Consider the following 23,120-nt stretch of genomic DNA (forward strand, 5'->3'; position numbering starts at 1 on the left):
AAACAAATCAGTCTCCATATTAATTTGAGGTCAAAACAATATTACGAAACCGTAATTGTGTACCCTTATTTTCTGTTTATGGTACATGTTAGAGATATGCAGGTGCAGCAAAGATATACTGTCGCAATCAATAATTTAATATCAACTATTAAGAGAAGGACCAATGCCTCGAAGATTGACCAACAGCCAAATAATGAGGAAGAGAAAGAGAGAGAGAGAGGGGGGGGGGAAGAGATAATTAGAGAGGGAGAGAGAGAGAGATGGAAAGGGGAGGGGGATTTATATCCTGGGCTGATCTTACGATGCCATCACGGCATATTTAATGGATATGATACTACGATATTGAAAAAAATAGAACTTTTGCGTCAAACAAAAGCATATAACTAACAAAGATCATGAATCAGTACGAAAATCATACGATCGTCGTACGCCACTTTAAGGAGATCGTACAATGAGCATGATACGATAACCTGGCGATGATCGTAGACCAAACTTCCACAGGGTATCATGAATGATCGATATTCTTCGTATAGATGTATACTTTATTTCGAACAGTACCACAGCACCACTCACTGCAGGTCCCGACTGCATGCCCCTTTGACACTCCTCTATCAGACTCATTTGGGAGTACATTCTCCAAATTTGCAAGTTCTATCGAAAACATTTACTGAAAGCTTTATATTACCACCCTATATTAATCGGTCTTTCTTTTTTTTCTTTCGTTCTATACCTGTCTTTTTTTCGTTAACGAATAATAGTAGTAGCGAAGTGATGATTATAATAATAACAATAGTAATAATGATAACATAACAATGATAATAATAATGATTTTTATCAAAATAATGACAATAACGAAGATAAATGATAAGAGTGATAATGATCAATTCAATAATAAGGAAAGTGATAATTTGATATTCTAAGCATTCCGCGATTCAAAATTCTTCATTTTTTATTTTGATATTTGAATTGTTCAACGAAAGCGTATCAACATCTTGTAAAGTTTATTAATAAAGCTTTTCCCTTTGGAACCGATATTACTAGGTTGATCAAATTTTAATTTTCTCTGGAGACATATCAATTATTTCTCTAATAAATGTACCATCTTATATCATTTTTATTGATCTGACGGAAATTGAATTCAATATTGATTTAAATGAAAACAAGATCATGTCAACACAGGTGTTAATCTCTAAACGATGATTAATTTTATGGGGATGATGTTGTTGCCAGCATCGCTATTTTATTGTTTCAAAGCAAAAATGTCAGCAATGACATTTGCTCTCAAAAATTTAAATGTGTGTTTAAAGTATCGATTAAACTTCTGAACGAATTTTCAGTTACCTCAAATGTCAGACCATGAGTATTATTTATTTTGTTGCATTTGTATTTATTCCGAGGAAAATATATTTTTGACGAATACTATTGTATTCGAAACTATTTCAGGATTTCTGAAGTTACATTATTCGAATCTAAGGGGAGCAGATATTCCACATACCTACACCCAGAAAAAGTTAATGGTATATCGAGAATTCAGTGAAATCTCCTGAAGACGATAAGAACACTCTTATTCAAAGATCGAGTTTAAATGGTCCTTTTCAGGAACAACACATGCCCACAAACATTATTAATATCGTGAAACCTCTGCACTCTTTACACTTTATGTCATCCGAATCATCATATTTAATTCATGGAATGGAAGTAATAATGGCGATAATGATGGTGAAGATTATCGTGTTTCAGCATTACTATTGCTTTCATATCAAAATTAAGTTTAATCATAATTGACGGTATTGACACTAATGACATATATTGCAAATATTGATTAAAACATTCGTATTGAAACTTTTCTTGTGCGTCGCAGACAGAAAATATCAATTGATATTGATGTACGTTTGATGACAAAGCTTTTTTTTGTTAACCCCCAAAAAAAAGCATTTGAGAATTAATTTGGTCTGTTCAGAGAGAAAGAGAGAGAGGGAGGAAAGAGGGGGGGGGGAGGTGGGTAGTCTGCTGGGCAAACCCTTCACTCGAGTTAAGGGTCTGAATGTGCAGCCTACTCATGCCTTGTGTACTGAAGCAAGTTTTGTATGTGCTAGTCTTTGCATGGAGGCACACTTGTTGATCAGAGTTCCAATAAGGGTATGCGCCTGCAGCCTAGAGGTGGGGGGGGGGGAGAACCCATTTAGGAAATAAATAAGGGCGGCAACAAAGCCTCATCGCTTTCTGGCATTCAAGTCTCTTTTTTATAATCAAATTACACCTTCAAACATGTAGTATACCTGCTTTTTGTTTTATTTTCTTTTTAGCGCGCCAGTTTGTGGATTGATTTTCATATTGTTGGAATTTCGGTTAAACAAATTTGATATCCATATCGCACCCGGAAAAAGATTTGATTTCATGACGCAATATAACACAATATTTATATTCGTTAAAAAAGCTTCTGTACTGCACACAACAGGAAGACTCCATTATAAATGCAATGTTTACCGAAAGAGATATGTGATCGGTATTAATTGCGACCGAAGATTGACCTTGCAATGCCGATAAATACACAGACAATGGGTAAACTCGTGAATGGTATCATTCTTGAAGTAAGCTTATACTTGTAGCATTTAGCCGCCCTCCGGTGGTGGTGTCACGCGCGTAAAATATTCCCCATAGACTTAATTGCGTGTTACAATGGCACTTTCAAAAATTCATAAAAAAATAAACGTGAAATTAGAAGGTCAAATGATTACTACCAATGGATAGGATATATATCTGACATTCCATATCTGACCAGAAAAGGGTATTGTAGCCAGCTGATTTTAAAAATAAGTCGCCATTTATGAAGATATCTTAACAGGGGCGCGGAAGAACGGTTTTCAAAGTGGGGGGGGGGGATGACCATGCAAAAAAATCACAATTATATGGTCATTTTTACGTTTTTGTACATGCACGGTTATGGAAAAAAGTGGGGGGAGGGGGCTGAAGCGCCCCAGCCCCCCGCGGCCCCTGTAACTATGATGGGATCAAATTCATCAACTAAAACAGTAAAGTAACCCAAATTCTTCCGCCAGTCAAAAAATCGTTCCAAAGTCATTGATATATCTTCCCAATTTGGGCAAAGGAAGTTCAGTAGTTACCATTTATAGAATCCGTGTTAGATTTTGAATCATATTCATTCACTTTTGTCAACCAGCAATATCAAATTAAAAAAATCGGCTGGGTCGAATGAATATCCTTTGCCTTCCTGTTGTAATTATGCCCATGCCATCTGGTGTAATGAGCCAACACCATTGAGGGGCCATAATAGAGCGTATGAAACAAAACTATAAAAATAAAGGTCGTGAGAGATGATGAAAATGAAAGTCTAACTGTATGATAGATTTTAGTATATTACAAATTGATAGTACTTTTTACATGTTTAACACTTTTGTCTCCTTAATTCATTAATTCATTTTGATCCATCTTTTCATGTTTTTCTCTTTGTCGACCGTGGACAATTTTTTGCGGGGGGGGTGTTGGTGCCTCCAAATTCTCATCGATCGACTATCTAAAGGAGCAGCTTTCCCTGGTGGTATTGTGTAACTTTGTTGTGGATTAGCGACTTGGTTCGACAGCAAGTCGTTAAGCTAGTACCCTTACGTAAGACATTAACTGTATATTATTTTTACATTGTTTATATTATTTATATATATTTTTTAACTGGCTTAATTTTAAACAATCTCACCCTCCTTTGATAAGAGGATTCTTATTCAGGAATAAACATGAACAATGCGGGATATTTTGGAGGATACAAAGAGGTAGATTGTCCCTCTTGCACACCATTTTCTTTTTTTTGATTGTCATTGAGAAATTCAAATGATTAAAAAACAAAATTAAAAATTGTAGTCGTTCACGCACCGCACGCGCTCTCCCGCACATTTTCATTTAAATTATGTACACCGAATAAGTTTTCGTTTCAAATTTTCTGGCCGTGGAGAACTGGATTCATTTAATTGCGACATATATTTCTAATTAAAACCAATTCGTATATATTAAATATCGATCCTTATGTTTGTGAGAATAGAAATTGTTTAATTAAACGGGGTCTAACTAATAAAAATCTTCTTTAATTATCGAACATTATCAGCATACAAACTTTATTTGCCCAGACATCTGTTGTTACAGGTGTTTTGTATCATTTCGAAATTCTGTCTGGAGCAAGTCAGAAATCAAAAGTACAAAAACGGAAAATAGCTCGGAAAACAGTCATTCTAGGAGAAACCGACCGGGAGGTAGACCGGGTGAACGATGGCAGAGTCGACGTTACATAAACGCAAAGCGATGCTGAAAGTTGCTGCTCTCGTGGTCTTTTCTCTCTTGATTTCGTCAGTGAACGGAAGACCATTATCTGATGATGACGTGAGTATCACCCCCATATGCATGGTATATCATAGGCATTAATGCACTGGTCCAGATAAAAATCAATTATCTTCACATTTTTATTCAAAGGGAAGAGTAGTGTCTTATCCTACACACACACCAACTAAAATGACTGTAAACTGACATGCCATTTGAAATTACGTAATTCATTTGATCGGTATGGAGTCACTTTCACCAGTGTGACTGGTGTACGACAGTTTTTGAGATAAGAAATAATAGGAAGTTTTCGCAACAACCTCGTAGACGCTTTTAGGAACGTACAGAATCTAATGTCAAAAGCCCTTCATGGCAATAAAGTCTTTGTCAATGGTCGTTGAATCGAATTTCGTCCGTGACTCTGGACAAACAACATTATGCGATTTTTCATCAGCTCTTGAACAAAACTGCTGTTCCGATTCACCGACCCTCGACAAAGACTTCACTGTGATTCGACATGCATTTTCAATGCATTTGCTGCGTTGTAAGATTCATTCTGCGTCGCTGATCAAAAAATCGCTATATTGCACCAACGCATGTTCTAAAGGTCTGGTTCAGAGGGTGAAATTATGCCTGAATAGCAAGGAAACCGATAAAATCTTCCAGAAATTATGTTATTGAAATAAAACCGGGCTTTGACGAGGAGCATATGGTTTACATTTTTTAGATAAATTTTCAAACTCTCGCTTAATTTTCATGAACCTGCATAGAGAGTGGTGAAAGGGGCCGAGAATAGGCATAAATTGCATATCCTATTTGCATTTCGTTTCTTCACGAAGCATCGAAGACCGTAATTGGATTGCAATAGAACGGATACAAGAATACAGTAAATTTATTGAGAATGGTCGTCAAATGACAGTGAAAGATGGGAGGTCTTTGTCGAAAATTGTTAATACGGTACAGCTGTTACGTCTTAAGATTCGGAGCTGATAAAACATTGCAAACGATTCTGTCGTTTATCCTGAATCCAGGACGAAATTCCTGTTTTGACTCACCAATTTTCGACAAAGACTTCATCTAGTTAGTTGTCATGAAAGGTATTTGGCAATAAATTTTCTTTCTTCTTGAATCCCTCGTGCGTTGTGAAACTCTGTAAGATTAACTCATGCGAGCGTGATCGAATGCCTCTGCACGGTGGGTGCTATGGCCGAGTGGTGTAAGGCGCCTTGCTATGCATGGAAAGTCCGGGGCTCGATCCCCGGCTCCTCTGCCCGTGAGCAAGGCATTTAATCTACAGTGCTCTTTTATCTTGCTTTCAAATAAATGGAAATGCTATATGCATTATTGGTAACTAGGTGAGCACTTGTTAAAAAACAACAACTAACTCTAGTCTTGCACTGAGTACCATTCATATTTATTATTTTCTGTGCAGAATGGACATTATTATTTTGACTGCATGTCATCAAAAAGTCTGCCATTTTACTAAGTTCATGCTCTTTCTATTAGTAATAAAAATAATTCAGATTCAATATTCCTCTATTTTTTTCGATTGACTGTCCTGATAATGAATTTCGTGGCTAATGTCAAACGTAGGTGATAGGCGTACATGTACGTCGTTTGTTCTGATTTAGATGTTTTCTTTGATTTTAATGATTCTTTTAAAATGTTTATACTGGATACGATGAAGTATTTTTTATAGACTTGCTCTGTAAATTTAAAGATATAAATGCATACATAATCTCTATAATCCGACATGCACTTTGAAGGCAACTACTTTCACTTGACACTAGGTTACAGACTTGGATCCGATGGTGAAACCCAACTATCTCGGCTCACGAAAAACTAGAGATGCAATCCTGACAGGACCCGGATCTGAGTTCGTCCTCATCCCTGCCCAGGTCCGAGGCGTGGATCCGTTGGAACCCCGTGTGAATCTTGATGAAGAACCTTCCACAGACGATCTAGATGGAGATATCAAGCTTACCCCTGAACAAGAACATCTCTTACAGGAAAACCAACAAGAGACAAGACGGGTGAAGAGAAAAGCATTGAGTGACTGGCGCAAACTCTGGCCAGACGGCACAATACCATACAAAATTGAGGAATCTGCAAGTGAGTGAATCAATTTATACGAGAACAGAAATCAGTAAGAAATTGTAGGGTTGCAAATGGTGATTCTTCTGATAAACGAAGCTAACAAATAAACCCAAAATACACTTTAAGGTACATTTACACTGCAGACATGGCTAATTGTTTCGGCTATGTCGAAGAAATTCAGAAAAAAATACCTAGGATAAATTTGTTGATTTCGAAAATGGTCATGACGCAGTGGGAACTGCTTCAGAGAACAATGTGTATAGTAATAACGCAATAAGGACTTATTAACAGTTCCATCGACATAGAATAGACGTAGCGGACACGGAAAGAACGTAACAACGACTCTGTGTATACTGTACTGCCACTAAATGACCACTACGCGGCTACCACCTACACCCAGTTGGCGTTACGACCAAACGGATAAAAGTACAAGTCGCGAGATGCTGGATGTAGTCACAACATAGCAGGAACTGTTTTAGATTATAAGGTCTTTGGTTTTAACGCAGCATGGATCGCTTCTGCGCGCAAAATAAATATATACCAAACAGCATGTTCCCACTCAGCCCCAGCTCGCGAGTCAGACCCGCCAGGCGAGTCAACTCAATTCAATTAATTTTATTCAATCATTTAAAAAATCAATATACAAACCAACAAATATACAAAATCATACATGTATGTACAATATGGTTTACATGATTAGGTGCTCCTAAAAAAAGCAAAAGCTTTATGAGTGGGACACCCAGTAACTCGCCCTTTTCCCCCCAATGAGAACGGAGATTATCAGTCCCGCGAGGCGAGTCTGACTCGCCTTTTCTGCCCCAGCTAAAAGGTAGGATCAGACACGGCAATTTTTTATTTTTTTTTAAATATATTTTTTGCAGTGTGGACAGAAAGCCGAGTCTATCCCGGCAATTGATTGTGAACATCCGGTGTATCTCGAGCGCTTTATCCGAGTTTGTTTTCTACGCACGGAGTCCGTCCATAGTACGCTCGATTTTTTTTGGCAGTTTTCATTCATGGTTAATTTTCAAGGAAAGCGCGCTCCAGTCGAGTTTGTTTACATATTCACCGCGGATAGTGGGTAACTTGCGGAGTAGACCAGCGAGGTCTGCTTCGTGAGCTGGGGCTAAATGTGAACGCAAGGGAGAAGACCCCACGGGCCTGTTACAACCGATAATAGGCACCTTTCGCAAATCTCTACAACGCGAGATTAGAGTCGGGTAACTCAAAAGTTAACGATTAATCATAGACTCGAATTTCTAGATTGATTATACATTACAGTCAATACAATCAAACGTAGAAAACCGTTTTACAATCATTGCCAAGCTTTGTGTTACAGGCCCTATAGATCTTGCTTTTCGTGTGCAAAGCTCTTTCATACGATACCAGCATGCCATGACATGCCATTTGCCTGCCTAAGCTCGCGGCGGGACTGTACCTGTATCATGGCTATGACTCCAGCTGGCTGGAGACATGCGAAATGTAGATTATGACATGGATAAGAAAGTGGTTTTTCAAACAAATCGAGTACATATTGAGTAAGGAAAAACTATTACCGAATTAAGGCTTAGATATAGATCATTACAGTCCATCGAATCGATATTGCATTTAATGTGCATTATTTGTGGATCACTGGCAATTGATTCCATGAGTCAGATCACCTCTCAAGCCGAATCATTTCCCATGCGTTGACATGTACACAGCATGCAACAGGCCATAAACCGTCTAAATTTGCGGAGTTTTTTTCATTTGCCTGCACCTTCTACATAAGCGATATGCCTCTAGCACACAATGTAATGGGCAGTATGTTTTACTCTTCCGCAGAAATGGGGGGTTTGCCGGGGGGTACACTTCCATTGATGAGTGGGTACCAGGCGCGACCATGGGGTTTCGAAAAGCACCCTAAACAAGGGAAGGTCTTTTCCAGATTATGAAAATGCATCTCTCAACAAGTATTTGGGTTGTGACACCCTACAAGTAGTGGAAATATATCCCTTTTCAGTATTTTAATCATTGTTTCTCACACCTTTATAACGCTACATAGGCCTAAACGTAACGTACTTACCCACTCTTTCCCTTTTTACGTGTGGTCGCGCCTGGTATCCACCATTCATTGGAAGTGGGTCCCCCGGGCGGCCTCTCGAGCTCTGGGAGGAACCAAATTTGGATTTGGAAAGTCGTCCTAAATCAGATATATCGCTGTTACCATAGTAGCAACCAGAATTTTGCACACGAAACGCAGATTGAATGTTTCCGTTCCAGATGCGAAACGAAAAAAAATCTCATGTCACACAATTTGCATTACAGGACGGAGTTTTACGACCATGACGACGGGCCCAAAAGTCTCTTCCAAAATGAACTACCGTTCTAAATAAGCGTACGCGTCCTCAAACGAAAGGTCGGGAATGTCGCACCAACGCATAATGTCGCAGATTGCGACATTCCCGACCTTTCGTTTGAGGACGCAGACGCTTATTTACAACGGTCGTTGACTTTGGAAGGGACTTTTTGGGCCCGTCATCATGGTCGTAAAACTCAGTCCTGCAATGCAAATTGTGTGACATGAGATTTTTTTTTCGTTTCGCATCTGCGACGGAAACATTCAATATGCGTTTCGTGTGCAAAATTCTGGTTGCTACTATGGTAACAGCGATTTATCCGATTGAGGACGACTTTCCAAAGCCACATTTGACTCCTCCTAGAGCTCGAGAGGCCGCCCGGGGGGCCCACTTCCATTGATTAGTGGATACCAGTAGCGACCACCCGTAAAAGGGGACAGAGTGGGCAGGTACGTTACGTATAAGGGTGTCAAAACGATGTTTAAAATGCTGAAATAAGGGATATATATTCAATACTTGTAGGGTTTCACAAGCCAAATACTTGTTAAGAGATGCATTTTCATAATCTGGAAAAGAATTGCTTCCCTTGTTTAGCATGTTTAGGGTACTTTTCGAAACCCCATGGTCGTGCCTGGTATCCACTCATCAATGGAAGTGGTCCCCCCGGAATTTGAATCTAATCCCCATTTCTGGGGAATGTAAAACATAATGCCCCTCACATCGTGTGCGAGAGGCATATCGTTTGTGTATAAGGAGTAAACAAAAGAAACAAAGAAACAAAAGAAACAAAAGGAAACGAGTTCAAAGGTATCGCATATGATGTGTACATATCAACGCATGCGAAATGTTCGGCTGGAGAGGTTGATCTTATCCATGAAATCAATTGCCAGTGATCCACCAATAATCCACATTAAATGTAATATCGATTCGATGGACTGTAATGATCTATATTTAAGCCTTCATTCAGTAAGTTTTTCCTCACTCAATATGTTCTCGATTTGTTTGAAAAACCACTTTCTTCTCCATGTCATAAATCTATTTTAGGTCCTGCATTTTGAATATCTCCAGCCATCAGTCGTAATATACATGCATGTATGCGGTACGGGTGTCGCGGAAAGGGATTTTGCACACGAAAAGCAGATTTGTAGGGCCTGTAACCCCCCTGTTACACAAAGCTTAGCATTGATCGTAGAGCAGTTTTCTACGTTTGATTCTATTGACTGTAATGCACAATCAATCTTAAAAATCAAGTGTATGATTAAGCGTTAACTTTTGTGTTAGGGGACCCTAATACTAGCGTCCGTGATGATTGCGAAAGGTCCCAATTATGCTAAGAGCGTCCGACGCATAATTTCGCAGTCAACGAATGTCGTAGTTTTTCTAACGCATAACGTCGCATGTCGCAACGCATAATGTCGCAGCAAATTGTCAGCGCATAACGTCACATGTCGTAACGCAAAATGTCGCAGCGGTATTTTCTTCAGGACTCGAGTTACAGAAATATATAAAATATGCTTTCACTAATTATCATGAGAAACGAGAAAGAGAATTAAGTGATTTGTAAATCAGGATTACTCTTTGTATGGATATTTATCGGTTTATTGTCATTTCGTCTACTGGCTTTTCCCCCCACTATCGCATGGTCTGATATCATTTCGTCTACCATTTAATAGTTAGTCAACTATCAACATTAGTTAGTCAACTATCAACAAAGTCCAATAACCATTTCGTCTCATTTCAATCTCGTCTAATAGCCGTTTGTTTATTATCATTTAGTCTAATTGTATTTTCTTCAATTGGTCCGATATCCACTTTGTCCGATATCATTACGTCTATTACCTTTTGGTCTAATAGCCAATTGGTCTAATAACCACTTGGTCTACTCTCATTTCGTCAATGTTCCATTTGGTCTAACTTAAGTTGGTTCAAGAAAAAAAGGGAGGGAGAAAGAAAGGAAAAGGAGGAAAAGTGAAAAGAAAACGAAGAAAAAACATTTTTAAATGGTAAATGAAAGAAATCGGGAAAATGTACGGAAAAAGAACATTTCAGAAAGAACAAACCATTCCGAAATAGGCCTATGTAATGCAATAGCACGATGGGAAATAAATCAAAAGATGACAAAATTGCAAACAATAGCGCGAAACGAGCTTGTAATTAGTCAATAAGCTAAATTGGAAAACACAGCACAGAAAAGGGACAAGAAAAAAAAAATAACACGACCGGGCTGCCAATGATTCAGATTAATGAGCGGGAAGAAAGATGGACTGCATACAACATTGTGCTATAAGCTTGTTAAATTTTGTGCAAATAAGCTACCGGGGCTTTGCCCCAGACCCCACGCACCAGGGCCAGGCTTTTCATTTATAACCTTCAAATGGCTCTATAACGCCCCCGTTCAATCACTGGGATACAGGCGGGGGGGGGGGGGTCTTGGTTCCACATCCAAGAGGAAATGAAAGAAATTATAGGAGACAACGTATAATGAAATGAATGGAAACAATGAAATCCCAATGAAATGTGTTATTTGCTGAATATAATGGAAAAAAACTATCACATAATTAGAATTTAATTTCAATAGTCAATTTCTTTTCCAGCTCGCTTTGCACGCTGGCGACTTTTAGAAAGTTTCCCACATCACTATATATGTAAAATATTTGGTTCATTACGCAACGTGGTTGAATAAATGTGTTGTGTAAAAGCTATATTCTCCATACATGGTATATGCCCGTGATTTGATTAAAATAGCGGCAATCTGCGAGGTTTGACCCCAACCGCACAGCACTGCGTATGGAAGGGTTGGGCCATGGCCCTAAAGGTTCTACAAACAAGAACAAAAAAGTAGGAAAGAAAAGCAACTGAGAAGTGTAGGATATGCTTTTATTTACTGAACATAATGTCAAAAAAAGCTCAAAGTTAGATTCTCATGAAAATGATTTTTTTTCTCGCTCGCTTCGGGACTTATACAAAGCAGCTTTTTAGCACATGTGATATACTTCACCCCTCATTTCTTTTTTAATCTTCACGCTGCCGCAAAGAATCTTGTTCACAGTGGAGTACAGACCACAAAAAAAAGGAATGTAAAGAGAGAAAAGTGCAATATATTATTCTCTGGATATCATGTCAAAATATATCCCAAAATTTTGTTTTTGTCTTAAAAGGTCACAAGTTTTGCTCGCTCGCTCACAAAGTTTTTAGAAGATAAATTCTGCCCGATGCGCAACATCTGGCCTTCTCAAATAGTCTCATATTACACCATTATGCCTGTTCACAACATGATATGACCGGGAATTTTTTGGCGCTTGCCCCCCCCCCCCCCCTCCCAATCCCTGTTACGCCGCTGGCGCGGACGTAGCATGCACTTGACTATTTTACATTTTTTTCGGGAAAATCAAACGAAGGTGGTGCCGCGTACTAGGCTTCTCCTTAATTTCAACAATGTAGGAATACTTTATCTGATGTAAAGGGGGCTTTAAATTTAGCAGAAGAAAAATGTTAGGTCGTAGCGCCAACTCCGTTGGGTTGATCGTGTTTCCACCGAGTTTTGTTAGGTCATCGCATTCTGTTACTCGTTGTACCTACCTGCACGTCTGTTTGGACTTAGGAAAACTTAATTTAAAAAATGCACGGGTCATTTTGGGAACATATGACAGATACGCTCTTCCCGTGTCCGCTGCGTCTATGAAACGTCGACGGAGATGTTAGCCTGGGGAAAGGAAAGGTAGTCGCCCTCCATACTTGCCATAGGACCTGCTATATACCCGGGCGTATCATATACTTATTCATTCATTTATTTATTTGGGGGAGGCAATTGCAACTGAGGTTAGTCATTTCTCAAACGTCACACCAGCTATAGTTGCACATTTGGTTATGCAGATAATACCACTGTTTGTCGATTAGGAAAATCATTTTTCATAGCATTCGTGATTCTCTTTTCGAATAGTTCATTGTTGAATTGATGTTTAAGATGAGACCGCCATGTTGAAGGGTATCAAATTAGTAGATTTTCACTGTTTACACTACTTATGGTATCAAATTAGGGATTTCCCTGTTCGCGCTACGAATGGTGACATTTCGCATCTAGGGCTGGAAATTAAATGATATAGATCGCGCTATTTGGGATGTCTTTCTTGGGTTATTGCTTGTAAATGATAAGTCGAGAAAATTTGATCGTTAGTGACTGGATGCTGATAGATCGATGAATAATCATTTGGATCCCTGACCGCTTTTATTAAAATTCTGAAATAAAGCTTATCCATAGATAAGCTATCATTGAAGATATAAATACAAGGTATTTTGGGGGGATAGTCTTCCAAAGTGTTACTAAGGTCTAGGCACTTTTAATCAATGTCTTGTTTGAATATCAGGAAATTTCTCAGCTGCAATCGGTCTGGCGATAGAACACTGGGAAAGTAACACTTGCTTGACTTTTGATCCATCACCTACGACTGAACAGTATTTATCCTTCCAATTATCCCACAATACGTAAGTACTGCTTTTTACATTGTGTAACATGATATTCTACGGTATGACAGACTAGCAGATGTATGATTTTAGAGACAATAATATGGTCAACATTTTTTCATTGTCATTACTTAAATCAGTATTATTTGTGACAATTTTGTGAAGTTTTTATATTGTCAGTATAATAATAATCATCATTATTATCACATCTAATCAATGTGGGAGAATGGCATTGTATGAATAAAACCTAATATTGATCACAGATGTATCACGAATATTTCATCATAGAATATGCGTCTATTTATCCAGATTGCCACATTTAGTTGTTATAACGTACAATGTCATTACAATATTTTATCATTTATTATAATTTACCACTTTATCCAAAAAAAAAAGAAAAAAAAGGCGGTATTATCTCATTGAACAGTTATGATGGCGCCGGTTAAAAATTTATTCGCATTGATTTCAAATTATTTAAATAAGGATAATCTCAATCACGTCTCAAACATTGCCTTCCCCCGTTTTGACTCTTCAATAGAGTATGTTGGTCGTATGTTGGAAAAGTCTCAATACAACCTCAGCCCATTGGTATTGCAGCTAAATGCGCAACTGTAAGTACATTATATTCATTCCATCGAATCACGGGCCCTGAAGCATAAACTGGATAGAAGATAATTGATTGTTCTTGCTCAAACTGTATATGTCTATGGCGAACTACAATCAATAAACCAAAGTCATTTATGTTAAAAGGGTCTTGTGTGACAATAATAATCATTGGCCTAAGAAAAATATATGAGAACTTACATTATAGCTCCATAAAAATGATGAATACACGCACTAAAATCCTACACCTTTAACCAGAAGATGGCACAATATAGAGGTATACGTAGAACATGTCTTTAAGCGGTGAAAACCGAGCATGAAATGATGATTCATGTATAGCATTCACTTTCGATCTCGAAATACGATGTTCTTCTTAATTTGTGCATATGTGTGTCCAGTATGTTCATAATTTGTCCTTTTTTTTACTTTCTCGATAATTTGAAAAGTTTGGCACGATCGTCCACGAAATCGGGCACGCTATCGGGTTTGATCACGAGCAATCACGACCAGATCGGGATGACTGGGTTGTCATTCACGAGGAGAACGTTATAACAGGAGAAATGAAAAACTTCAAATTAAATTCCTACGATCAAACTATGACAAGTATTCCTTATGATTATGAATCCATCATGCATTACTCTCCTTACGTAAGTATTCTTGAACTTATTCATTAGGGAGTTTACGCTAAGTCACGTACGGATGGTTCAGGTAGACAATAAAATGTATTGGAAATGCCCGTCAAAAATGACAAATACAGCTTGGAGGTATTTGTCGAAAATTGTTGAATTGGAGCAGCAATTTCGTCCTAAGTTACGAAGCTGACGAGAAATTGCAAGTATTTCGGGGTTTTTTTCTAGACTGAAGGACGAAAATGAGGAAACTGCTGATCTGATTCACCATTTTTCGTAATAGGCTTCATGGTTGTTCTTTGTCATGATGGACATTTGTCATTTGACGATACATTTTCTCTGTTCTTGAGCGAAAATTCCCTATTTTATCAGTACAGAGACAAAACTCGAGTGATGTATTTGGATGGGACAGTCTCTGTGTTATAAATTTAATCACTTTTATTTTCTTTGCCTTTTCATTGCCTCTATTTCTTTGTCTCTTTCTTTCTTCCTTTTATCACTGAGGACATACTAACATTGCTCTCAAAGAATAAACAAATGTGACTGAAGTTATTTCAAATAATGATGCACGATGATTTATTTTTATTATAATTATCATTTTGTCAGCTAATTATGTTTTAAAGATGTAAATGTCCTCATGTAAATTACTCTACAGTCAGACCAGCGACATCAACTTTTAACGAACCGAATTGAAACCGACCAAAAGTATTACGTTACTGTTTCAACAGTGTTTCCTAGTATGACTATGACAAAGTATTGGTTAAAAAATCAGTTGCCTTGGTCTAGCCATGTGTAGGTTAGTCTTGGCTGATTCCTAGTGTTGTTTAGAGAGTTCGTCTAAGAATTATTCAATACATTGATAACCTAAAGTGCGTGCTTTCTAAGTTATCATACATGTATAGGAAAATCCCAAACAATTTTAATGTGATACACCGACGGAACTTCATTATTAAGCTTACACTTTTTTTCTTTATCTCCTTGTGATCCTACTACAGAGTTATGCTATAGATAGTACTATACCAACGATCACAACGAAAAACCCATTCAAGTTCCCGAACATAGGCCAGCGAAAAGCGCTGAGCTTTCGCGACGTCCAAGCCGCCAATATGATATACAACTGTAGCGTAGGCTGTCCTGTTATAACATGTTATAACGAAGGTTTTGTAGGCCCCGATTGTACATGCGTGTGCCCAGAAAAGTTCACCGGAACGCATTGCCAAGACGACAATCCTAATTACGAACAACGTAAGTTAGAAGTTTCACTGGAATGTAAGGCCATGAAATGTTGCTTGATTTAAAATATGACAGTTACATCCACCCAGGGGCGGACCCAGGACTCCCCCCCCAAAAAAAATGGGGGGTACATTTTTCTGAGAAAAATTTGACAAGCAAAACAAAAAGGGGAAGGGACACTCTTCTGTTTTTACGGCAGTTTTACATTAAAAATTGAATTTGTACCTCTCTAGGGGGAGGGGGCTGGATCCGCCAGTGCTGCCATCATGCACATACGATATCCATGCCTGGCAAAATATTTTTCTCTTAACTCAATTATTTCAATGTTTGACGCATATACCGATTATTAAGAAGAAAAGTTATTGCGTTGATACTAGTCCTTATCATACTCTACAGCTTGTGAATTCGAAATGACGTCAAACTCTGGTATGATCCAATCGCCCAATTTCGGAATCGGGAACTACCCAGTAGAAACGATTTGCATATATCATATCAAGGTATGAATTATCATGTACTTCGATATTTCTCATTGTACATAATAATCGCAAGTTTTGTTTTCTAATATTCGTTTTAAGTTATCATTTAAATGGTTGTTGATCTTACGTGCAGGGTCCCAACGAAAAACAGTTTCCATTTCATTGGGAATTACTCCTCATGGTAAATTAAATAAATCTTTCAGATTTAGTTAAATATTAAAAATATAGTATAACACATATTCTGTCATTGCTCTCCCAATTATACTCGATCACTTAATGACTTAGGACCGTTGAAAGTGAACCGAATGCAGGATGCACCCCACCAGAGAATAAACAGTCAATAACATTTCTTCGGAAATTGTATGTTGTGCGATGGGGCTTGGCAACCTATTTGTTTTTAGTTCAACCTATATTTGAATCGCTAAATGTTTTCATACAAACAACAAAGTTATCAGTTTAATGTTTTCATTTTTTCACGTATCAGTGAAAGACCCTGCCAGTTAATAATGGAATGAATCTCGTTAGGTATGATCATTTGTATTTTATCACCTGAAAAAAAGTGGAAGAATCAAACAAGGATAGTTATCAAGACACTTAAAACCTCACGGTAATGCATTTAATGTGATCATTATTGAACTCATATGATATAAGGATTTTTAAAATCCAGAATAAAATAAATTAAGCAGTATACCAATGAACAGTAATAGAGAACATGAGTTTATAGCATTTTTGTTCACACCAGCTTATCCTATATTTTTTTTACGCAGCCCTCCGTCAATTTGCCGAACATGACGATTACGCTTACGTTCGATTCATTTTCACTCGAAAATTCAAACGAGTGCATTTGGGACTACGTACGAGTATTCAATGACACATTCACCTACCAAGGCCCAAAATTTTGTGGATCCACCTTACCAGCACCTATAACCACTATTGGTCCAGAAATGATAGTCTGGTTTCGATCAGACATATACCAGACTATGCCGGGATTCAGAGCTAACTACACTATAGAACTCGAGCCATCAACAACAAATGTCCCTGTTACAACCCTTCCAACCTCTACATTAATGCCAGAATCCACTGTAATCACAGTGCCTGTAACCACCAGCGAACATCCAACAGAACCAGCTTCCACAACAACTTCTAAAATCGCCACCAGCGAACGTCCAACAGAACCAGCTTCCACAACAACTTCTAAACTCACCACCAGCGAACGTCCAACAGAACCAGCTCCCACAACAATTTCTAAGGTCCACACCAGCGAACGTCCAACAGAACCACCTTCCACAACAACTTCTAAAGTCAACACCAGCGAACGTCCAACAGAACCAGCTCCAACAACAACTTCCCGTGCTACCACAAGTGTACGTCCAACCGAGCAATCTTCGACAACTGCTCGTGTGACAAATGAACGTCCAACAGCTTCCACAACAATCTCTACAGTCGCCACCAGCAAACTTACAACAGAATCAGCTTCCACAACTGCTCGTGTGATCACCAGTGAGCGTCCAACAGAACCAGCTACAGCTGCTCGTGTCACCACCAGTGAGCGTCCAATAGAACCAGCTACAACTGCTCGTGTCATCACCAGCGAACGTCCAACAGAACCAGCTTCCACAACAACTTCTAAACTCACCACCAGCGAACGTCCAACAGAACCAGCTACCACAACGTCTCGTGTCACCACCAGTGAACGTCCAACAGAACCAGCTACCACAACGTCTCGTGTTACCTCCAGTGAAAGTCCAACAGAACCAGCTACCACAACGTCTCGCGTTATCACCAGTGAGCGTCCAACAGAACCAGTTACAACTGCTCGTGTCATCACCAGTGAAAGTCCAACAGAACCAGCCACAACTGCTCGTGTCACCACCAGTGAACGTCATACAGAACCAGCTACCACAACGTCTCGTGTCACCACCAGTGAACGTACAACAGAACCAGTTTCCACTACAACTGCTCGTGCAACTACACAACGTCCAACAAGTCCAGTTGTTTCAACAACGGCAAGTGTTAGTAGTACACCTCCGACAGAGCCTTCCGTCAGCCAACAGATATCAACAGCAAGTATGTCGCGAAACGAATGCTCGGCAACATATACAGGCCTGTCCGGTGATTTCAACTCTCCAAACTACCCAAGAAAGTATCCTAACAATAAGAAATGTTCCTACACAATCAATGTTCCAGTGGGGAAGAGAATCGTCTTACAGTTCAAAGACTTCCAGATTGAAAACGAGGGCGATTTTTCAAATCTGCAAAGCTCCTGTCCTTTTGACGCCATTTTGGTTCATCTTGGCAATGGGATTCGCATGCCGATGAAGTAAGTGAAATTCTGAAAACTATGAAGATATATCAATGATGTTTCAGGGGACGCGGATTAAAAAATGATTTTCAACAGGATTCTTCTCATTTTGATATACAAACCCAGTTAACATGGTTATACAGTGCGTATCAAAAAAAGTTTACACTTTGAAAAAGCCCTGGGGAATTAAAAAATATACAACATGTGGGTCATTTGTTCACATAGAATCTTGGGTTTGGGTCCCATCTATCCAATGAAAGTAAACGTTTTGACAGAATGTTGCACTTGAGTGAGCACTGTCCATTTTTGTAAAGCTTGCAGAAATCTTTTTGCGCAGAAATGCTCGTTTGTATGCTGTGTCAAGGGGAAAGGGCGAAATCAAACTTACCCTGCGAAACATTTCTCATACATTTCCCTTGCACTTTTAGTCAACTGAAATAAAAAGGATACATTCAAGCATTTTCCAACAATTTTGCCACCCAAACTGAAATTTCAACACTTAGGACCCCAAGGAAGAACAGCAGTATTTTGCAAATACAGCTGAATTGGGTGATCCTCCGTTATTGTATGTATCTCTCTGGTATATTGTATTTTTTTATCTGATTGCGGAAATGACACAAACAAACAAGTAAACACAACCTTTACCCTTTTTGTGCCAGCTGGATCTGAGGATCCAGCATTTTTTCACTAAGTTTTTATCATTAACAAGTGGAATGCCTCTGGCCGTCTCACCTGCATCACGCGGTTCAATATAGCAGCAGTGCTGACTTTGAATACTACTCTAACTTGCACAATAACTCGCACTAGACCAATAAACTTTCAACGTTATGATGGTAATTCAACAGATACCCCTGATTCGGCCAAATTTCATTTACCCTAAATGACCTTTGACCTTAATCATGAGACCTGAAACTTGCACAAAATTTTAAGTGATGCTTGATTACTATTATGTCCAAGTTTCATGATTCAGATCCATAAACTTTCAAAGTTATGATGGGAATTCCACAGATATCCCCAATTCGGCCAAAGTTCATTGACCCTAAATGACCTTTGACCTTGGTCATGTGATGTGAAACTCATGCAGGATGTTCAGTGATACTTGATTAACCTTATGTCCAAATTTCATGAGCTAGGTCTATATATTTTCTAAGTTATGATGACATATCAAAAACTTAATCTCAGGTTAAGATTTCGATGTTGATTCCTCCAACATGGTCTAAGTTCATTGACCCTAAATGACCTTTGACCTTGGTCATGTGACATGAAACTCTAATAAAATGTTCAGTAATACTTGATTAAGCTTATGGCCAAGTTTTATTAACTAGGTCCATATACTTTCTAAGTTATGACGTCATTTCAAAAACTTAACCTCAGGTTAAGATTTGATGTTGACGCCGCCGCCGCCGTCGCCGTCGGAAAAGCGGCGCCTATAGTCTCATTTTGCTTCGCAGGTGAGACAAAAATGGGTATATATTTCATTTTTCATTTAATACTTGTTTCTCCACACTTTTCTCAAGCTTGGTAATGATTAACAAAATGAAAATCAAGCCTCAGCCATTTTATGTAAAGCACAGTTCAGTGTAAAGCAAATATCGTCACAATTGCCTCGGTGTGTGGGGGAGTGGGGTGGGGCGCAATGCACTCCTCGAAGTGGTTTGGGCAAGAAAGCAAGTTAAAAAAGGTACAAGATATCTTAAAATCACTAAATTCCACGTGTTATTCATGATTAAGGTCTTCTCTTGTTCGAATAACTATTTCAAAGTTCTGCGCAAATCATTTTTCACTAACTTTTCAAAAGTGGCGCGCACTCGGGGAAATATTTTTCTAGTTATATCGTCATTTGCGCAAATGGATCTGTACCAATGTTAAAATGTGGAAAAATCTTCAGGATATTACAAATGTATAATTCTACAGAATTTTTCTAAGTGTTAACTTTTTTTGATATGCACTTTAGTATTAGAGGAGGCAACGAAACTAGTTGTGATATTTCGAGGACTGACAGCCTCAAGTACTCTTGCTCAAATCCAAAAAATATACTTGCAATTTTTGCTCCATGGATATCCTGAGCAGTGGTTGGAACGTAAACCAAGTATTACTCTTAATTTTGAGTTATAATGATATTCAAAATGTGAAGCATAAATATATTACTCACGAGCATGCAATCTCACTGACACCAAATATATAAAGCAGTGCACTTTCGATTTTCAATGGGTTGTCTGATTTAATAGATTCTCTTTTGAGAACATGTTCATTACAAAAAAGTGCAGATAGTACAAATTGACTAGTTTCAAAATAACTAAGTACATTCATGATGCATTATCTGTATTATTTTCAGGAGAATGGAGATTCAGTATTGGTCAGTATTAGCAGTGGCAGTTTATAATAAACATTGTGCTTATTTCACAGATTGTGCGGTAACAAGCAACCCGAAGAGGCTCTGGTGTCTCTCGCCAACACAATCACTTTGGAGTTGATAACCGACAGTACGATCAGGAAAAAGGGTTTCTATGCTTCCTATCACACTATAGATGAACCCCTGTCATCCGTGGGAGAGGAACACGTAATTACATCACCCAAGTGGCCTGAACAATGCCCAGGGATGCTTCGTGACACCTACTCCCTGGAAGTAGAGGATAACTTCCGGGTCGAGCTTACCTTCAATGTCATTGACCTGATAGATGATGTGACTTGTAGGGAAGACGAGCTAGAGATCGATCTTGGTAAAGGAATTGCTGTCCCCATGATGTAAGTATACAATTATTCAAAATATTGAATATATAGACAAATATAACACAATCGTGCTGCTCAAAACATTAAAGTGGATCTATTGTGTTTGTTTTTACCAGTTTTTTTTTTCTATTTCGGTTTCTTCCCCACATTCTCAGTGTCTCGTGCACATGATACCCTCCACCCCCCAAAAAAATCAAACACGTGTACGCATTTCTGATAAGAGATATTTATCTTAGGTTTTCCATCATTCAGATCATCATCACTCAAATAACATAGATCCTTGCTTTACTTAACGACTTTTGCATTTTTATTCACTTTCTAATGTCTGTGGATTTAAATCATTAATCACTTTTATTTTCATTGCACTTGATTCCAGATGGGTAGAATATAACGAAAAAAAAACAATAAAAATGAAATATATAAGAGAAAACAAACATGGTAATAAAAAGAGTAAACATAACATCCAAAATTGCCATAGAATGAAATGGTGGCGATTTGGTGTGACCACTGATAAGTTGGGATTATAAAAAAAAAATGTACAACTTTTTTCAGGACACAAGGGCCTCCTGGATTAGCAAAGTGTAATAAAAAAATAATTTTACTGGTAATGAAATATGCTTCTATTTGATTTTCAGTCTGTGTGGAAACAGATTGCCCGAGGGTTCACTTGTTTCTCTAGATAACACCATGAACTTGAAGTTGCTCACTGACAGATCGTCCACCAGACGAGGATTTTCAGCTTCGTATAGAGCTGTACCAGCGGACATCTTTGATTTACCCGACAATGATGATGAAGAGGATGAAGTAGACGAAGATTTGGATGGTAGCGAGAATCCCGATGGAAACAGCAATGTGAATGGCTATGGGACCGGTAATGGTAATGGGAACGGCAATAGAAATGGAAATGGCAATAGAAATCGAAATGGTAACAGGAATGTAAACGGTAGAGGGAATGGCAATAGTAGGGGGAATGGCAACGGAAATTTGAATTGGAACCAGTATCATGACTACTGGAACGACTTTGTGAATGGGAATTTGAATGATCATTGGGATGGAGAAGGATATGGAAACGGGGACTGGGATGGGGATCGGTTTGAGAACGATCATTGGGAAGGAGACATGGACGAAAATGGAAATGGCTATTGGAACGACTATCGAAACAATGGTTATGGCAATGGGCGAGGTTGGCAACGGGAATAGAGGTTAAGACCGATATGAATAACCGCATCCCGGGAAATGAGACTACCATCAAACGTTAAACAAGAGAAAAAGTATTTAATTTCTTCTCTTCTATCACATAGATATATATATATATTTTCTTGCAAATTTCCTTGACAAAAATCTACAGCTTTAGACTAGATTTTGCCATACTGTATATCCCTCTTATTTGGCGCGGCTTATCAATTCTATCGGCATTCAAATTATGAGTAACATTTTAAATTAAAAAGCAGAATGAAGACTTGCAGAATTCCGCCAATTATCTCTCTAAATAGAAATCATTACCTGGAAATCAAAAATATAAAAATAGAATTTTCTACACACAAAACTATGAAATCATAACGGTCCCGAGACCGGGGAGGGGGCACCCCCAATAAAAAATAGAAAAATTCAGCTCGCGCGCGCATTATTCGATTGGTGAGATGTGTATCCTATTAATCAGTCACTATAAATGCAGTCCTTATCAGGTCCCTTTTCTGGTGTCCAAAATTTTGAGCTTGCAATTCACGCTCGCCAAATTTCACGAGGATTCCCTTCAATAATTAACCCTATAATTGACCAAAAAGCGAGTTTTACAACTGCAGATTTGATTTTGTCAATATATATATATAAACCACTCGCTCGCGGAAAAAAGCCTACATGTATATTTCATCTAAAAGGCTTTGCTCAACTTGATTACTGAAAAACACACCACTACTTCACGCAGATG

General features: G+C 38.4%; 1 protein-coding gene across 1 annotated transcript; it reads left to right on the forward strand.

Moving 5' to 3' along the window:
• The first annotated feature begins 6,131 nt into the window (after nucleotides 1-6,131).
• On the forward strand, nucleotides 6,132-22,806 carry LOC121418120 (hyphally regulated cell wall protein 3-like). Its single transcript, XM_041611823.1, has 9 exons — nucleotides 6,132-6,435; nucleotides 13,124-13,241; nucleotides 13,759-13,831; nucleotides 14,270-14,470; nucleotides 15,448-15,697; nucleotides 16,082-16,182; nucleotides 16,929-18,481; nucleotides 20,870-21,208; nucleotides 21,829-22,806. Exons 1-9 carry the CDS (start codon nucleotides 6,132-6,134, stop codon nucleotides 22,391-22,393), a joined length of 3,504 nt encoding a protein of 1,167 aa, XP_041467757.1. The 3' UTR covers nucleotides 22,394-22,806.
• The last annotated feature ends 314 nt before the right edge of the window (nucleotides 22,807-23,120 follow it).

This window comes from Lytechinus variegatus, chromosome 7 (genome assembly GCF_018143015.1).
Source record: "Lytechinus variegatus isolate NC3 chromosome 7, Lvar_3.0, whole genome shotgun sequence".
Lineage (NCBI taxonomy): Eukaryota > Metazoa > Echinodermata > Echinoidea > Temnopleuroida > Toxopneustidae > Lytechinus > Lytechinus variegatus.